Source organism: Globicephala melas, chromosome 8 (genome assembly GCF_963455315.2).
Source record: "Globicephala melas chromosome 8, mGloMel1.2, whole genome shotgun sequence".
NCBI classification, from domain to species: Eukaryota; Metazoa; Chordata; class Mammalia; order Artiodactyla; family Delphinidae; genus Globicephala; species Globicephala melas.
This window is the reverse complement of record NC_083321.1, coordinates 78853773-78869817: the sequence shown is the minus strand read 5'-3', so window position 1 is coordinate 78869817 and position 16045 is coordinate 78853773. Positions and strand designations below refer to the sequence as shown.

Sequence of the window (16045 nt, the reverse complement as noted above, 5' to 3'; positions counted from 1 at the left end):
GTTTCCTTTTCAGGATTTTAAATATATCCTTTCTGGCCTGCAATGTTTCTGCAGAGAAATCAGTTGATAGCCTTATGGGGATTCCCTTGTGTATGGCTCTCTATTTTTTTCTTGCTGCCTTTAGAATTCTCTATTTAAAAATTTTTCCATTTTAATTATGATATATCTTGGTGTGGGTCTGTTTGGGTTCATCTTGTTTGAGACCCTCTGTACTTCCTGTACCTAGATATCTATTTCCTTCTTCAGGTTTCTGAGTTTTCAGACACAATTTCCTCAAATACATTTTCACTCTCCTTCTCTCTCTCGTCTCTTTCTGGAACCACTAAAATGCGAAAGTTGGGACACTTAATGTTATCAGACATGTTTCTTAGATTGCTTTTTAAAAAAAATTTTTTTTTTCTCCTGGTGCTCTGATTGGATGATTTCCATTATTCTGTCTTCCAGATCACTTATGCATTCTTCTATATCACTTAGTCTGCTATTCATTCCTTCTAATGTGTTATTTCAGCTATTAAATTATTTATTTTTGACTGGATCTTTATATTTTCTAGTTCCTTGAGAACATGTTCATTTTTTAGATCAATTCTTTTTCCTAATTCAAGTAACATTTTCACTACCAATGTGTCTAACTCTTTATCTGGTAAATTGTTTATTTCTCTTTCATTATTTATTTTTTCTCTTGATCTTTCAATTGAGAGTAGTTCCTCTGCCTTTTCATTTTTTTAGACTTAACTTTCTCTGCCTCTATGAATTTAGGTGAAACAGTTACCTATTGCATCTTAAAGGGGTGTTCTTATGTTTGAGTGTCTCTATGCTGACTACATATGTTCAATGCCTTTGGTGGGAGAGCTGGATTTGATGTGGATGCCAGTCATGTCTTTCCTCAGAGTGTGCTGGCAGCTATCGCCTTGGTAAGTGGTGGGGCTGGAGACAGAGCTGGCCTGGGGTGTGAGGCAAGGCTTCTTCTCTGGTCAGTAACCATCACTGCCCTCCCAGGGTCAGGGTCTGATCCCATGTTGCTGCAGAAGAAGACCTGTGTGTCAGGCTCGAACTGGCTCCATTTCCTTTAAGTGTAGGTTTTCCCCACTCCCCACACCAGGAATTTTGTCCCAGGAGGGGAGTGCTGAATCAAGTGAGGTTCATGTGCATACAGCAGTCCAATGTGCTGTCTGTGTAGGCATCTGTGGTTCTGCTCAGCCACAGACCACGGTTGAGTCTTTTCCCTGGTCGCAGCCGCCCCAGATCAAGGGCTGTGCTGTGGCATGGACTAAGTGGGGTCCAACCATTTGCTTAGCTTGAGCTGAGGCACATGATGAGGTGGTTGGAGGAAAACAGGCAGCCACTAGAGCAGACCTCTCTTCCCTGCCGTGGGGGCAAGACCTCTTTGTCTCTCACAACTGATCACTATCTCCAACCTCCTCTGTGCCCCAAAGGGGAGGCAGGGCCTCTGTGGTTTCTCTGTGTATGCTGGGGCAAGGTGGTGGGTTGAGCTGTGGTGTACAGCGGCTGCCCTCTGGACTGCTTCTAGGGCACCACTTGAGTAAGTGCCAACAATGGCCACCACAGCCCACCCAGGGTCCACCCTGGGACTAAATCACCTCTGCATCCCAAAGTCAAGTCTTTTCCCTGGTCCTGGCCACCCCAGATCCAGTGCCATACTGTGGCATGACTACGAGGGGCCAGAGCTTTTGCTTAGCTCAGTCTGGGGTGTATGATGAGGCAGTCACGGGAAACTCAGCAGCCACTAGAGCAGACCTCTCTCCACCTTGCCCCAGAGGCTAGCCAGTGCACACACACTCCTCTTGAATGGAGCCCAGGATTCTCCCAGCCCTTCTATTTGTCACAGTGTTCCTCCAACCAGTGAGGGGGCTTATTTCCTCCATGTAGGACCCCAGGACTGGGAAGCCTAGTCTGTGGCTTGACCCACTCACTCCCCAGGGCTAGGGTCTGCCCATATAATCACCCTTTTCCTCTGAGTCCCCTCTCTGGGGCACAGGTCCTGATTTGATTGCTTTTCTTCCCTACCTACCTGATTACATGTGTATTTTTCTTACAGCCTCAGTTTTAAAGGAGTCCTTCTACCAGTTCCAGTTAGTTTTCACTGAGAAATGCTCCTCCTGTAGATGTATTTCAGATTTGTTCAGGGGAGAAGATGAGGGTCACATCCTCTTATGCAACCATCTAGTCTCCTTAATCCATTTTAACTTTAAATCATTTAATTTCTTTTTTACATCTTCATTGGAGTACAATTGCATTACAATGTTGTGTTAGTTGCTGCTGTAGAACAAAGTGAATCAGCTATATGTATACATATATCCCCATATCCCCTACCTCTTGCGTCTCCCTCCCACCCTCCCTATCCCACCCCTCTAGGTGGTCACAAAGCAGGGAGCTGATCTCCCTGTGCTATGAGGCTGCTTCCCACTAGCTATTTTAAATTTGGTAGTGTATATATGTCCATGCCACTCTTTCACTTCATCCCAGCTTACCCTTCCCCATCCCTGTGTCCTCAAGTCCATTCTCTATGTCTGTGACTTTATTTTAGTTGTGCCCCTAGGTTCTTCAGAACTATTTTTTTTAGATTCCATATATATGCCTTAGCATATGGTATTTGTTTTTCTCTTTCTGACTTACTTCATTCTGTATGACAGTCTCTAGGTCCATCCACCTTACTACAAACAACTCAATTTCGTTTTTTTTTATGGCTGAGTAATATTCCATTGTGATATGTGCCACATCTTCTTTATCCATTCATCTGTCAATGGACACTTAGGTTGCTTCCATGTTCTGGCTATTGTAAATACAGCTGCAATGAACAGTGTGGTACATGACTCTTTTTGAATTATGGTTTCCTCAGGGTATATGCCCAGTAGTGGGATTGCTGGGTTGTATGGTAGTTCTATTTTTAGTTTTCAAGGAACCTCCATACGGTTCTCCATAGTGGCTGCATCAATTTACATTCCCATCAACAGTGCAAGAGGGTTCCCTTTTCTCCACACCCTCTCCAGCATTTATTGTTTGTAGATTTTTGATGATGGCCATTCTGACTGCTGTGAGGCAATACCTCACTTTAGTTTTGATTTGCATTTCCCTAATGATTAGTGATGTTGAGCATCCTTACACGTGTCTGTTGGCAATCTGTATATCTTCTCTGGAGAAATGTCTATTTAGGTCTTCTGCCCATTTTTGGATTGGGTTTTTCTTTTGATATTGAGCTGCATGAGTTGTATATTTGGAGATTAATCCTTTGTTAGTTGCTATGTTTGCAAATAGTTTCTCTCATTTTGAAGGTTGGCTTTTCGTCTTGTTTATGGTTTCCTCTACTGTGCAAAAGCTTTGAAGTTTCATTAGGTCCCATTTGTTTATTTTTGTTTTTATTTCCACTTCTCTAGGAGGTGGGTCAAAAAGGATCTTGCTGTGATTTATGTCATAGAGTGCTCTGCCTATGTTTTCCTCTAAGAGTTTTATCGTGTCTGGCCTTACATTTAGGTCTTTAATCCATCTGAGTTTATTTTTGTGTATGGTGTTAGGGAGTGTTCTAATTTCATTTTTCACATGTGGCTGTCCAGGTTTCCCAGCACCACTTATTGAAGAGAGTGTCATTGCTCCATCGTATATTCTTGCCTCCTTTATCAAAGATAAGGTGACCATATGAGTGGGTTTATCTCTGGGCTTTCTATCTGTTCCATTGATCTACATGTCTGTTTTTTTGCCAGTACCATACTGTCTTGATTACTGTAGCTTTTGTAGTATAGTCTGAGGTCAGGGAGCCTGATTCCTCCAGCTCTGTTTTTCTTTCTCAAGATTGCTTTGGCTATTCAGGGTCTTTTATGTTTCCATACTAATTGTGAATTTTTTTGTTCTAGTTCTGTGAAAAGTGCCAGTGGTAGGTTGATAGGGATTGCATTGGATCTGTAGATTGCTTTGGGTAGTATAGTCATTTTCACAATGTTGATTCTTCCAATCCAAGTATATGGTATAGCTCTCCATCTGTTTGTATCATCTTTAATTTCTTTCATCAGTGTCTTATAGTTTTCTGCATACAGGTCTTTTGTCTCCTTAGGTAGGTTTATTCCTAGGTATTTTATTCTTTTTGTTGCAGTGGTAAATGGGAGTTTTTCCTTAATTTCTCTTTCAGATTTTTCATCATTAGTGTATAGGAATGCAACAGATTCCTGTGCATTAATTTTGTTTCCTGCTACTTTACCAAATTCATTGATTAGCTGTAGTAGTTTTCTGGTAGCATCTTTAGGATTCTCTATGTATAGTAAGTATCACATCATCCGTAAACAGTGAAGGAAACGATAGCAAAGATCAATAAAACTAAAAGCTGGTTCTTTACGAAGATAAATAAAATTGATAAACCATTAGCCAGACTCTTCAAGAAAAAAAGGGAGAAGACTCAAATCAATAGAATTAGAAATGAAAAAGAAGTAACAACTGACACTGCAGAAATACAAAGGATCATGAGAGATTATTACAAGCAATTATATACTAGTAAAATGGACAACTGGAAGAAATGGACAAATTCTTTGAAAAGCACAACCTTCTGAGACTGAACCAGGAAGAAATAGAAAATATAAATGGACCAATCACAAGCACTGAAATTGAAACTGTGTTAAAAATCTTCCAACAAACTGTGATTAATTTTCCAACAAAGAAAAGACCAGGACCAGATGGCTTTACAGGTGAATACTATCCTTCTCAAACTCTTCCAAAATATAGCAAAGAGAGGAACACTCCTAATCTTATTCTATGAGGCCCTGATACCAAAACCAGACAGATGTCACAAAAAAAGACAACTACAGGCCAATATCACTGATGAACATAGATGCAAAAATCCTCAACAAAATACTAGCAAACAGAATCCAGCAGTACATTAAAAGGATCATACACCATGATCAAGTGGGGTTTATCCCAGGAATGCAAGGATTCTTCAATATACGCAAATCAATCAATGTGATACACCATATTAACAAATTGAAGGAGAAAAAACATACGATCATCTCAACAGATGCAGAAAAAGCTTTCGACAAAATTCAACACCCATTTATGATAAAGTCTCTCCAGAAAGTAGGCACAGAGGGAACTTACCTCAACATAATACAGGCCACATATGACAAACCCTCAGCCAACATCATTCTGAATGGTGAAAAACTGAAACCATATCCACTAATATCAGGAATAAATCATTTAAATTTAAATAGCATCATTTGACTTCTGCCTACCATATTGGACACAATAGGTCTAGATAAATAAATGACCAAAATTTTAAAAATTGTTTTGCCTTTTTCAATTCTAATATAAAACACATCATAATTGAAAGCAGTGTTCTCTAAACTAGAAGTTTACTGTTATTAAACGTCAAGTATTAAGAAATAATATAACTATCTGGATTCAACAATAAATTTATTTCTTGACAATCAAGGGAATGTGATCAGAAGTGAACAAATCAAAGTATAATTACCCTCTCAGACAAATAAGTATTTCATTCTATTTACCTTGCAGTTTCCTGGCGAAGCGCATTGAGAAATGTGTCTGGGTGGAAGAGTTCTGATAGGTCAAGTGTATCGGAGAGAAGAGTCTGGTTTTCAGCTCTCTCCACCCAGTTCTAGGAGGAGGGAGATACACGAACACACATTTAAAAACTTTGCAAACTTGAAAGATAAAGATTGGATACAGATATGGTGAAATAGTTCCCACTAAAAACCAAACCAAACCAAAAAATACCCTCTCTTGGTCCTTCTTCTCACCAGCTATTATCCTATTGATATTTATCTGTGCCACTTCATAACAAAAAAACATTGTCTAATTTCATCTATAGTATTTGACCTTTTTAAAACACTTTGACCTTCTTAAAACACTTTCTTCTTTTGGCTTCTCAATCACTACAGTCTCCCAGTCTTTCTTCTGTCTTCCTGACTATAACTTCTTGGTGTCCATCATTGACTCCTCCTCCTTTCCTGGAATTCCCAATATTGGGGTGTACTCAGGACCATTACTTGGTCAATCCTATAGTTTTAAAGACCAGTATGCTTATGATTCCCAATATTGTATCTGCTACTCCTTCCTACCTGTTTCCTGTCACTTACTTTTCTGACATTTCCACCATGATGTTTAACAGTTATCTAAACATGTTCAAATCAGAATTCTAAATTTGCAAGACCACCTTCCTCTTCTCTAGGAAATCTTCTTTATCACCAGAATCCTTCAGCTCAGTGAGAAATTCAATTGATTGCTCAGGCCAAAACCTTGAAATTATTTTTTACATCTCTCCCATGTCCCACAGCCAAATTCACAGGTCTGATATAAAAATCTTAGCACTTCTTCATTTCCACATCCACCACCCTAATCCATAACACCACCATATTATCACTTGGATTACTGCAATAACCTCTTAACTAGTTAGCCTGTTCCCTGCCTACATCTGTTTTTCCCTCAGATATGTTCATGATTTGCTTTCTTACTTCATTCAAGTCTCTGTTAAATATCACCTCCTAAGTGGCCTTATCGGACCACTCATGCTGAAGTGTCACCCTTTTCAACCCATTAACTTTCTAATTCCTTTAATCTACATCAATTTTCTCTACAGCATACTGATATTTATTAGATATAAAGTTCAGTTCAGCTTCAATATTTCATCAAGATCTACTATTTGCCTTCACCTTCTGGCAGGCCCAATAAATAGATGCTTACTTTAAAAATGTCCTGACATTCCCAGAAATGAATAATATAAATATGTGTATAAGCACAGATGTTACTACCCTATCTAATAAGTGTAACAATGTTGCAAATGCCAACAAGGTATGACATTTAGATTTATTTAAAATATTAGATTATTTACTATCACATATAAATGGGTATTTTACATGCCACTTGGAGTGAAAATAACTCCCTATGTGCTCTATAGGATGAAATTCTCTTGCTCTAAACTATAAATGAGAGTTTATTATTGCAAGAGTAAAGTTTTAAAAATAATCGTGAAAACTGTTAATTTTATATAAGAAAATTAAGAACTCTAGAGTTCAATAAATAGAGAAATTGATAATTATTACAAATATTGAGAGACTACAATAGCTAGACAAGTGTAAGGAAAAATGTTGGAAGCATTTTAGTCAAGAAATATTAATAAAAATTTAACTAGTATGAAGAATAATATACATATTTGGTTATCTTGAAATTCAGACCTTTGTAAAATTGTTTGACATACTTGCATTTACAACACTAAATAAAATTATTATTAAGAACAAAATTTAATTGTAGGTTACTTAGTTTTATTTAACATGAGTCCTTCAAGTTCTAGTTGGGAATACTTTCTATCTTGTGAGAATGAAGTAACAATGAAATATTAGCTTTGCCATCTTGAATTTTCTCAAGGAGAAACAAGGCCCTAATATCATTTACAAAAAAATCCAATATAAATCATCTTCAATCTAGGCATAAACAATTTTTAAAAATACAGAAAAGAAAGAAATAAAGAAAAATTAGATACATCAAATATTTATTTTCTCACTTTTCCAATTTCAAAACAATAGACATTAAAAGGAATATTTATTTAGGAACAATTTTTCATTGAGGTTTCGAATTTGTGGCGGTTAAAAAAAAGCCTGACAAAATCATTAATATAGATTAACAATCATTTTCAGGACATGAAGTATGAGGAGTTTTGAGATTTCTTTAAGCTATAGACCTTATGTTCAAGGTTCTTCCTAGAAAACATGTTACTGAAATATATTTTCCTAAACTATTTTTACTATTCACAAACAAGTTAATATTATTGGTAGTAATATTAAATATTCTACTTTAATATTATGTGCAATAGACAATTAGATAAGCGTATATATCTTAAAGTCCTTTTAAAGTGTGACAATGTGTAAATTAACAATGAAACCAATCGCCGCTTTTCTTGCTTGTGAAGAGTTTTCCAGCTGCATATAGCTAACAACAAAGTGAACCTGATAGAAGATACATTATAGAATGGAAAATCAGCATGCACTTATCATTGACAATGGAATAGTGGTGAGGACTATGACTGATTTAGGAATCAAAGGTACACATGTTTTGTTCATAACTTTCCATTGGGTTTTCAGAAATAATAACAGTATTTGATAGGACAGACTTATTGACTATAGCAGAAAAATTGTCAACTACTTTCATTCTTCTTCTTTAACCAAAGATAAAACTACATGACATAAAAGACATTTTTCAATTGTCTTGTTTTATACTAATAAACTATGTTCATACCAGATGTAATAGAATACTTTAAGTGGTAAAAATGGCTGTATAAAGCAAGGAAAGCCTTGAAACAGTGTTTTGAAAATAAGGGTACCAACATAGCAAATGTTACTAACAATCACCGGTTACTTTCAGGGAAAGTAATTTGTTTGCTAGAACCTGCCAGTTCTTCAAAAAACCAAACTTGTCTTAAGAGTTTAAATTCTCTGCATGTTTTCTGCTGTAAAGATCCCCTTACTGTGATACTCCAGGTAGCTGCTGAAATTGGTATGCATGTGATAAACGCTGAGATGCACATAAAAATTCAGAGAAGATTTTGTTATCTTGAAAGCCAATTATGTTGCTATATTGTCACATTTCTAGACCCAAGATTTATCTTCTGCAAGCAGTACAAATAGCATGGTTTATAGGATTGCTTCTATAAAACTGCCAATCATCATAGACTACTGTTTAGTATTCCAAATGTGCAAGAGAGTTGACTATAGGCAGAAGTAATCAGCTGACAGTATTGAGAAATTATTGTCTCTGTACAAAATCTGACGCCTAAAATTCTGTAATTCTACTGCTATAGTAATAGCTATATTTTATTGGATAAAATTTCAGATATACTATACCCTAAGTTCATTCTATAATGGTGATAATCCAATTTAAAGTTTGACTGTATGTTAATCTTAAATCTCAGGATTTTGGCAAAGATGTATTTTTCTATGCAATTCTAATTTAATGTATTTATTTATTATATATCTCCACTAAATGTAGAGATTCTTATTGGCAGAGCAATGAATGGCACATAATAAAAATTCAATAAACATTCACCAAATGATGAATAAATTAAAGAATATGAATAAAAAATACCCGTAAGGTAGCTCTTCTAGCTGAGTATAGTACATGAAAATAGGGATGCTGGAGGTTTTTGACCACATACAGACTATTTTTTCAATTTTGTTTATGTAAGTTTTCCTATGAATATTTTTACGGAGTACCCAGTATGTGTAAAACATTGCAGTAATGACTGTGAAAGTTACTGAGTTAGGGGAAAAAAAGAGATTCCCTTCTCAGGAATGCAAAGTATTGCAGAACCTTGCAAAATTGATTAAGACACCTCAGAAAATGAAAGAAAAGTAAACAATGTAATTTTAATAAAATTACTTTTAAAGTTCAAGATCTTAAGAGAAAATGAAACAAGCCTTCAAATGTTAGATGGTGGAACAGAGTATAAAGTTGAACAATAGTGTTCATTGGGTAGATTTAAATAGAAGCTAAAATCTCAGAAATATCTCATGGGTACTACAAAAATACATCTCAGCAGGTGTATGAATCATGATGATTGGGAAGCATGAAAGAGATTTATGTCAGTTTGCTTGAGAATAACCCTAAGATTGACTGAATCATTCATTTATTCAACAGATATTTATTGAAAAACCTACTTGTGTAAGCCACTGTTCTACATGCTTGGATAGAGCAGTAAACAGACAAAAATCTCTGCCCTTATCAAACTTCCATTTTAGTGGAGGAATACAGAGAAAACAAACAAACAAACAAGTAAAATATATACACTATTAGGTGGAGATATAGGCTATGGAAAAAAATTTAAAAGGGAAACAGGATGTAAAGTATCAAGGAAGAGGAGGGTTACAATCTGAAATAGGATGGTCCTGAAGGGATAAAGAAACTTCTTTCCTTGAAAAAAAAAAAAAAGAAGAAACAAGGAAAAAAGAAACTTCCTTGCAGATATCTGAGGGAGAGCATTCCAGGTAGAGGAAACAGGAAGAATAAAGTCCCTTTGAGGGAGTGTGCCAGGCTGTTCATTGAAAAGCAAGGAGACCAGTATGGCTGGAACAGAATAAATTAGGAAGCAAAAAGTAGGAGAGGAAATCAGAGAGGTAAACGGGCCAGATCTTGTAGGTTGCTATAAGGATTTTGTTACTCTGGATGAGACGAGAAACCGTGGGGAAATTTCCAAGAGAGGAGTGATATAATCTGATGCTTTAACCAGAATATTTAGACTGCTGGGTTGAGAACTGACCAGAAAGGAGACCAGGGTGGAAGCAGGACTAGTCAGGTGGCAGCTGCACCAATAATGACTTCAATCAAGGTAGTAGCAGTGAAAGTGGTGAGAGGTGTCTCAGAATATATTTTGAACGTACAACCAAGGTAATTTTTCTGATTGAATGGATGCAGTATATGAGAGAAGAGTTAACAATGATTCCAAGACCTTGTGCCTATGCCTCAAGAAAGGTGGAGATGTCATTTACTTTTACGGGAAAGACTGCGGGTAGCACAAGTTTTTCAGTAAAGGGCAGGAGTTCAGTTTTGAATATGTTAAGTTTGAGATGTTTATTAAACATCCAAGTGAAAATACTGAGTATACACCAGAGTTAGGGGAGAATACTGGGCTGGAGCTATAAATCTGAGAATAATAAAAGTTTAGATGGGATTCATAGGCATCAGATCACTATGGGTGGAGTACAGATAGAAAAGGACAGAGGACTGTGCTCTAGGGAATCCAATTAGAGATGAGGGAATAGAAAAGCCAGAGAAATAGACAGATAAAAAAACAGAAGTGTGTGGTGACCTTGAGGCCAACTTATAAAAAGGTTTCAAGGGGTAGAAACATCTTTTAAAAATGTTGCTGATAGATATCAAAAACTCTGAGATATTATTATAGAAAGGGAATTTGAGTGTGAGTTCTATCATTTATCATACACATTTTGTAAACTATTCTTGAATATGGGGTTTTACTTTTCGCATCTTTAAAAATGGAAATAAAAATATGTACCTCATATATTATAAATATTACTAGATTGTGTCTAAAGCACATGTATGTCTGAGATCCAAAATATGCTCAGTTCTTATAAGTATTCATTTTTCTTTCTATCCTTCATTTGATCATTCAAAAAGTTTGAGTATATGTTTGAAGTGGTGCACTGAAAGAAAAGAAAGTGATCTGAAGCTCAAATATAGGTCACTAGTACATTTTACTGCTAGGGAAGTGAGAAGAGCTATTTAGATGAACCCAAAAAGGGTGTAACGAGCCACATTTCTAGATCTAGAAATGCCAGTCTGATGTATTAGTGATAATTAGGGTTAAAGGGGAAGAAATAAGAGCTAGAGGCTCACAGATATTTTTTTTTCAGTGAAGAATTAGTTTTCTTGAAGTGGGCCATAGAAGTAAAATGCAAAGTGAAAAAGTTAAAGCAATCTATGTGGCTAACAACAAGCATCTTTGCAGACATGCGAGAAACTGTGTGCCTGAATATTTGAACAAAAAATAGGAAGCAGCACCTAAAAAGAATCTCAGAAAAACATAAGAGTGAAGGGGCTGATGCCTATACTAGGGAAAAATATGCTTCCCAGTGTTCCACAGTGGGAGGGGATGGAAGGAAGCAACATAACATTAGCGTCTGCTGATAGAAAAGGTACTTTGGTATAGTCTACTACACAGTGCCCAAATGAGGCCTGATTCAGACTTAATTCAGGCCATTACAGGAATGGAGATAGCATTAAGTGCTTCTAGGTTGTAGTACTTCTGCTATTTATTCCTAGAGTACTGCACTTCCTTTATCATTTTGATTGTTGTGGCTTATTTGTTGTCTTTCCTGATAAACTCTAAGGATAGTTTATATGTCACGCTGAATGGCATTTATTAATAATAATAACAACAATAATAACTAATTCTTTTTATTGCTTAAATCTCCCCAGATTTCAAGGACCTTAACAGTTGATATAAACAAGATTCCATCATAAGAATGATGGGTGGCAGGATTTGGTAGTATATGAGTGTACCAGCCACTGGCTCGAGTTAGGCCAAAAAAATTGTGTAGAGTTCAAGAAGTCACTATAAATTTTAAAATGAAAGAAAGAACCTACTGAGAAGCTCAGTCCTAAAAAATGGGCATGAAAGTTTGCCAATGACACATGGCACCCCAAGGTTGGTTAGCAGTAGAAGTAAAATGAGACATTCAGGAGCCCATTAAACATGTGCAGAATACTGGGTCTGTTTAGCACACCCAAGCCTAACTGGGTACTCGATATGAAGGTCTTATATCCTTATACAGAATCAACTCATGAGCTAGGTTGGAACAGAAATTGCAGGCGTAGAGTCAAGGGATCCAACTGTGAGAAGTTGAAAATATGAAGACAGAGGGAAAAAGGCAAATGCTGACCCCACAGATTTATGAACTGGGTAGAAAACATGCTGGAATTTAAAATGATCAACACAGAAAAATCAGACTATACTAGGGAGAACTTCTGTAGAAGCTATTCTGCAGGCCAAAGGGGAAACAAACAGTGGAAATCAGGAACCAAAGAAACTCTCAGAAGATGTTATTTCTGAAGAAAGAGCAGAAAAACTCGAAGTCAGGAAAATATTTCTAGGGTCTCAATAGGAAATAATATGTTATATATATTATATTATATTTATATATCTAGTCCATTCATTTGTTCATTCATTTATTCAGAAGGCAGTATGCTACGTATTAGAAATACAGTGGAATTATTATTTTTTTAAAAGTCCTTGCCCTAAAGGATCTTAGAGACCATAGGATAAATGACTGCAAGACTCTCTTTGGCTGAGACTGCTTGGGTACCTAAGGGTTCTCTGGCTCTCTCTAAATCACCAGCATTGAGAGGACAGTCTCAAACCCATGTCACCCAGTAGAGTAAGACTCTCTCCATATTGAAAAATGATCCTCTAAAATATAATCTGATTTCTCTCCTTAATATCCCACAGTGTTCCCTTTTGCCCTTATGATCAAATATAATCATAATCTGATTTCTCTCCTTAATATCCCACAGTGTTCCCTTTTGCCCTTATGATCAAATATAATCCCTTAATACATTATCATAACATGGCCTTTACTGCTCCACCAGCCTAATCTCTGAACACCCCTCCTTGCGCTCTATGCTCTGCTTTTAGTTATTAAAAGTGCATGGCTTACTCTTGACTCTGACCTTCCTCTTGTCTGGCACAGTCTTTCCTCTTGTCTGGCACAGTCTTTCCTCTTGTCCTCACTTGGTCTATTCCTACTAAGCTTTCAGCTTAAGCATCACTTCCCTGTTCCCATGTAGGTTAGGTACTCTTGCTATTTGCTCCCATAGTACTAGACTTCCTTTGTCACTCTTACTGTTGCTGTTTATTCGGTTGTCTATTTTTTCTGATAAATTGTAAGGACAGTTCCTTGGGACACAATGTATATCTATTTTGTTTACCATTCTATATTCAGCAACCTCAGCACAGTGCATGGCACCAAGATAGAATTTTTAATTGCTAGATGAATGAATGTAAGAAATTTAAATTCTGTGAGGCAGAAACTGTATCAATTGACTAATCATTTTATCTCCAGTACTTCACTCAGAGCTTAGCATAAAGTTGTTGCTTATAATATGTTTGACTGACTAAATAAATGAATGCCATCTTGACCCAGTCACTCTCACCTTATTTGCACAAAACCCCTGTATTGATCAGGCACTATGATCATTACACTTTCATAAATAACCAAAAGCTGCCATTTTCTCAGATCTCTGAAAATAGTACTTCTAATTCTCCCTGCCCTCCCAATATTCTCAGCCCTTTCTTCCCCACCTAAGTAGCCACGCTGTTCCTCTAAACTTTGTAAGTTGCTCTGGTTACTTATCTGTGAAACATAAAAGGCATGTATGAAATCAAAGGACCTGGCAGACCCTTGACTAGATGGAAAGTGAATGCCAAACACTAAAGGTTATCTTAGGGAAGCAGATATCTGTACATTCATAACTGAAAAAAAAATATTAAGGCAGGAAAACAATAAAAATATATCCTTAAGTGGTGACATAAATGATGAATTATTGCATATTCCCTAGGTAGAAAGATAAGATAAACTATGGTCAAGCCTGAAAATTATCCTGAAGGTTAAAAGGATATTTTATCATTATAATTAAGGCTAAATGCCTATAAAGCTTTTTAGAAAATCACACAGTGAAAAAGTTTTCAGTTTTGATGATCAGTATACAATATACTTAGTATGAATAATCATGCCAGAAAATTGTAATAATTTATGTAAAACTGCTTTAAATGATATTAATTTCAGTATCAATAATATATTTATTATATGCACAAAGCATAATTATTAAGCATACTTACACGTATAGTGTAATAAAAGCTACCCATTGGCAGCAAATAAAGTTTCTGCCCTTTATAAAATAATCTAATGCAAATAATACTGATACATACATTAAGTGATAAATTATCACAGCCATGCAATTATAACATACCAAGGACTTCAGAGCATTTCTGTATTTTTCTAAGAGCACCGATGGACTATTTGTCCTTCCTCTTCTGACTTCTCTATCCTTCCTTCCCTCCATTTTTCTGGCATTTACTGATAGATTATATCTGGACATATACACAGTAGATAGGAAGATGGGTAAACCCGAGTCTCTGCCTTGTTCTTCTCTACCTGCTAATTTTAAACTCATTTTCAGATCCAGTAGTTTCTTCTTCAATAATCCTACAACTGAGAGGTTGATTATACTGGAAGCCAAATAAACATTCAGATGAGTTCTGGCCCCTTCAAAGGAGTACCATTGGCAGACTGGCAGCATAGAGTAAGAAGAGAGGAAAAGATGAAATTACACAAGGCAAGGCCCCCCTAGAGGAAGTGTCTAAAGAGATGAGAGGAGATGAAATCAAGTATACAGTTCTACGGATGAGGCTTCAACAGCAGAAGGTCAACTACTTTTGTATTAGAACAAAGATGATGAGGGTGGGTTTAGACAAATTTGTAGGTGGGAGGGAAGGGTAGGCATTTTCAAGTGGTCATATTTCATAGCTTGAATTTTCTCTGTAAGGTAAAAAGCAGGGTGTTCTGCTAAGGGAAAAATTAAAGATGTGGACAGGTATGTGCACTACTAAAAAAAAAAAAAATGAATGAGGATTGCTGTATCTAGAAGGACACTGATCAAGTTACTCCTAATAAGCTGATATGACAAAGAATGTTATTTGTGAAAGCAGTGTAACAAGCAGAGGAAGAAGGCAGTAAGACAGCGCAAAACCATACAGGAAAAGTGGTACATTGCATGCACCAACTGACCTATAACATTTGCTATTCCTTAAAAAAAAATAATCACCTTGTCTTTCTCCGTCTATATCGTTCCTTATTCTGTTCAATTTTCCTTCATTTACCTGACTGGGCCACTCTGAAAAAACTTGATCAATTTGGAAAAAAACAAAACAGAAAAAAGCAGCTCCCTGTAGGGGGGACATACCCTAAAGCAAATTAGTCACAGTTATGAATAAGTTTCAGTTACCATCTATATGATCCATCTATATTAAAATTGTAGATTTTTCTCTAAATTCTCAAAAATTATGAAAAGCCACACTACACAGAGAGAACACAGTCTTTTTGTTTTGTCTTTTTTTAAAGAGTGCTAGGTAAAATCACAGATGACAGAATAAGAAAGGAATATACGGTGCTCTATGAACAAAATCATAATATTTTCACTAGTTGCTAGCAGAATGGTTAACAATATGAGAGTTTATAGTACAATCGTCATACAGTCATACAATTACTAAATAATTTCATCTTACCTGTATTGCAAGGGCACGAGCTACAAGACCTCTAAGGTATTGTAAAGGATCTTCTGGACCTTCCCACTTGCTTTGCCATGTGAGAGGACACTGCAATTTTAAAAGGATCAAAATTAAGTTTACATATACAATATTACATATAAAAGATCTTTTAACATTAGTGTGATGGGGAAACTATTTTGGCATAATTCACATTATGTGTATCATGAATTCATTTCATTAAGATATGTCTTTTTTCTATTT

The 16045-nt window shown here is 36.3% G+C and overlaps 1 protein-coding gene across 1 annotated transcript in view; it reads right to left on the bottom strand.

Moving 5' to 3' along the window:
• DYNC2H1 (dynein cytoplasmic 2 heavy chain 1) overlaps positions 1–16045 on the bottom strand; it is a 370694-nt gene that overhangs the window by 27894 nt on the left and 326755 nt on the right. The window contains exons 85-86 of the mRNA XM_030835708.2: positions 15803–15892; positions 5502–5611 (exon numbers count right to left, since the gene is read on the bottom strand). Of these exons, the coding sequence (XP_030691568.2) occupies positions 5502–5611; positions 15803–15892 (200 nt within the window). The remainder of the gene's footprint in view (positions 1–5501; positions 5612–15802; positions 15893–16045) is intronic.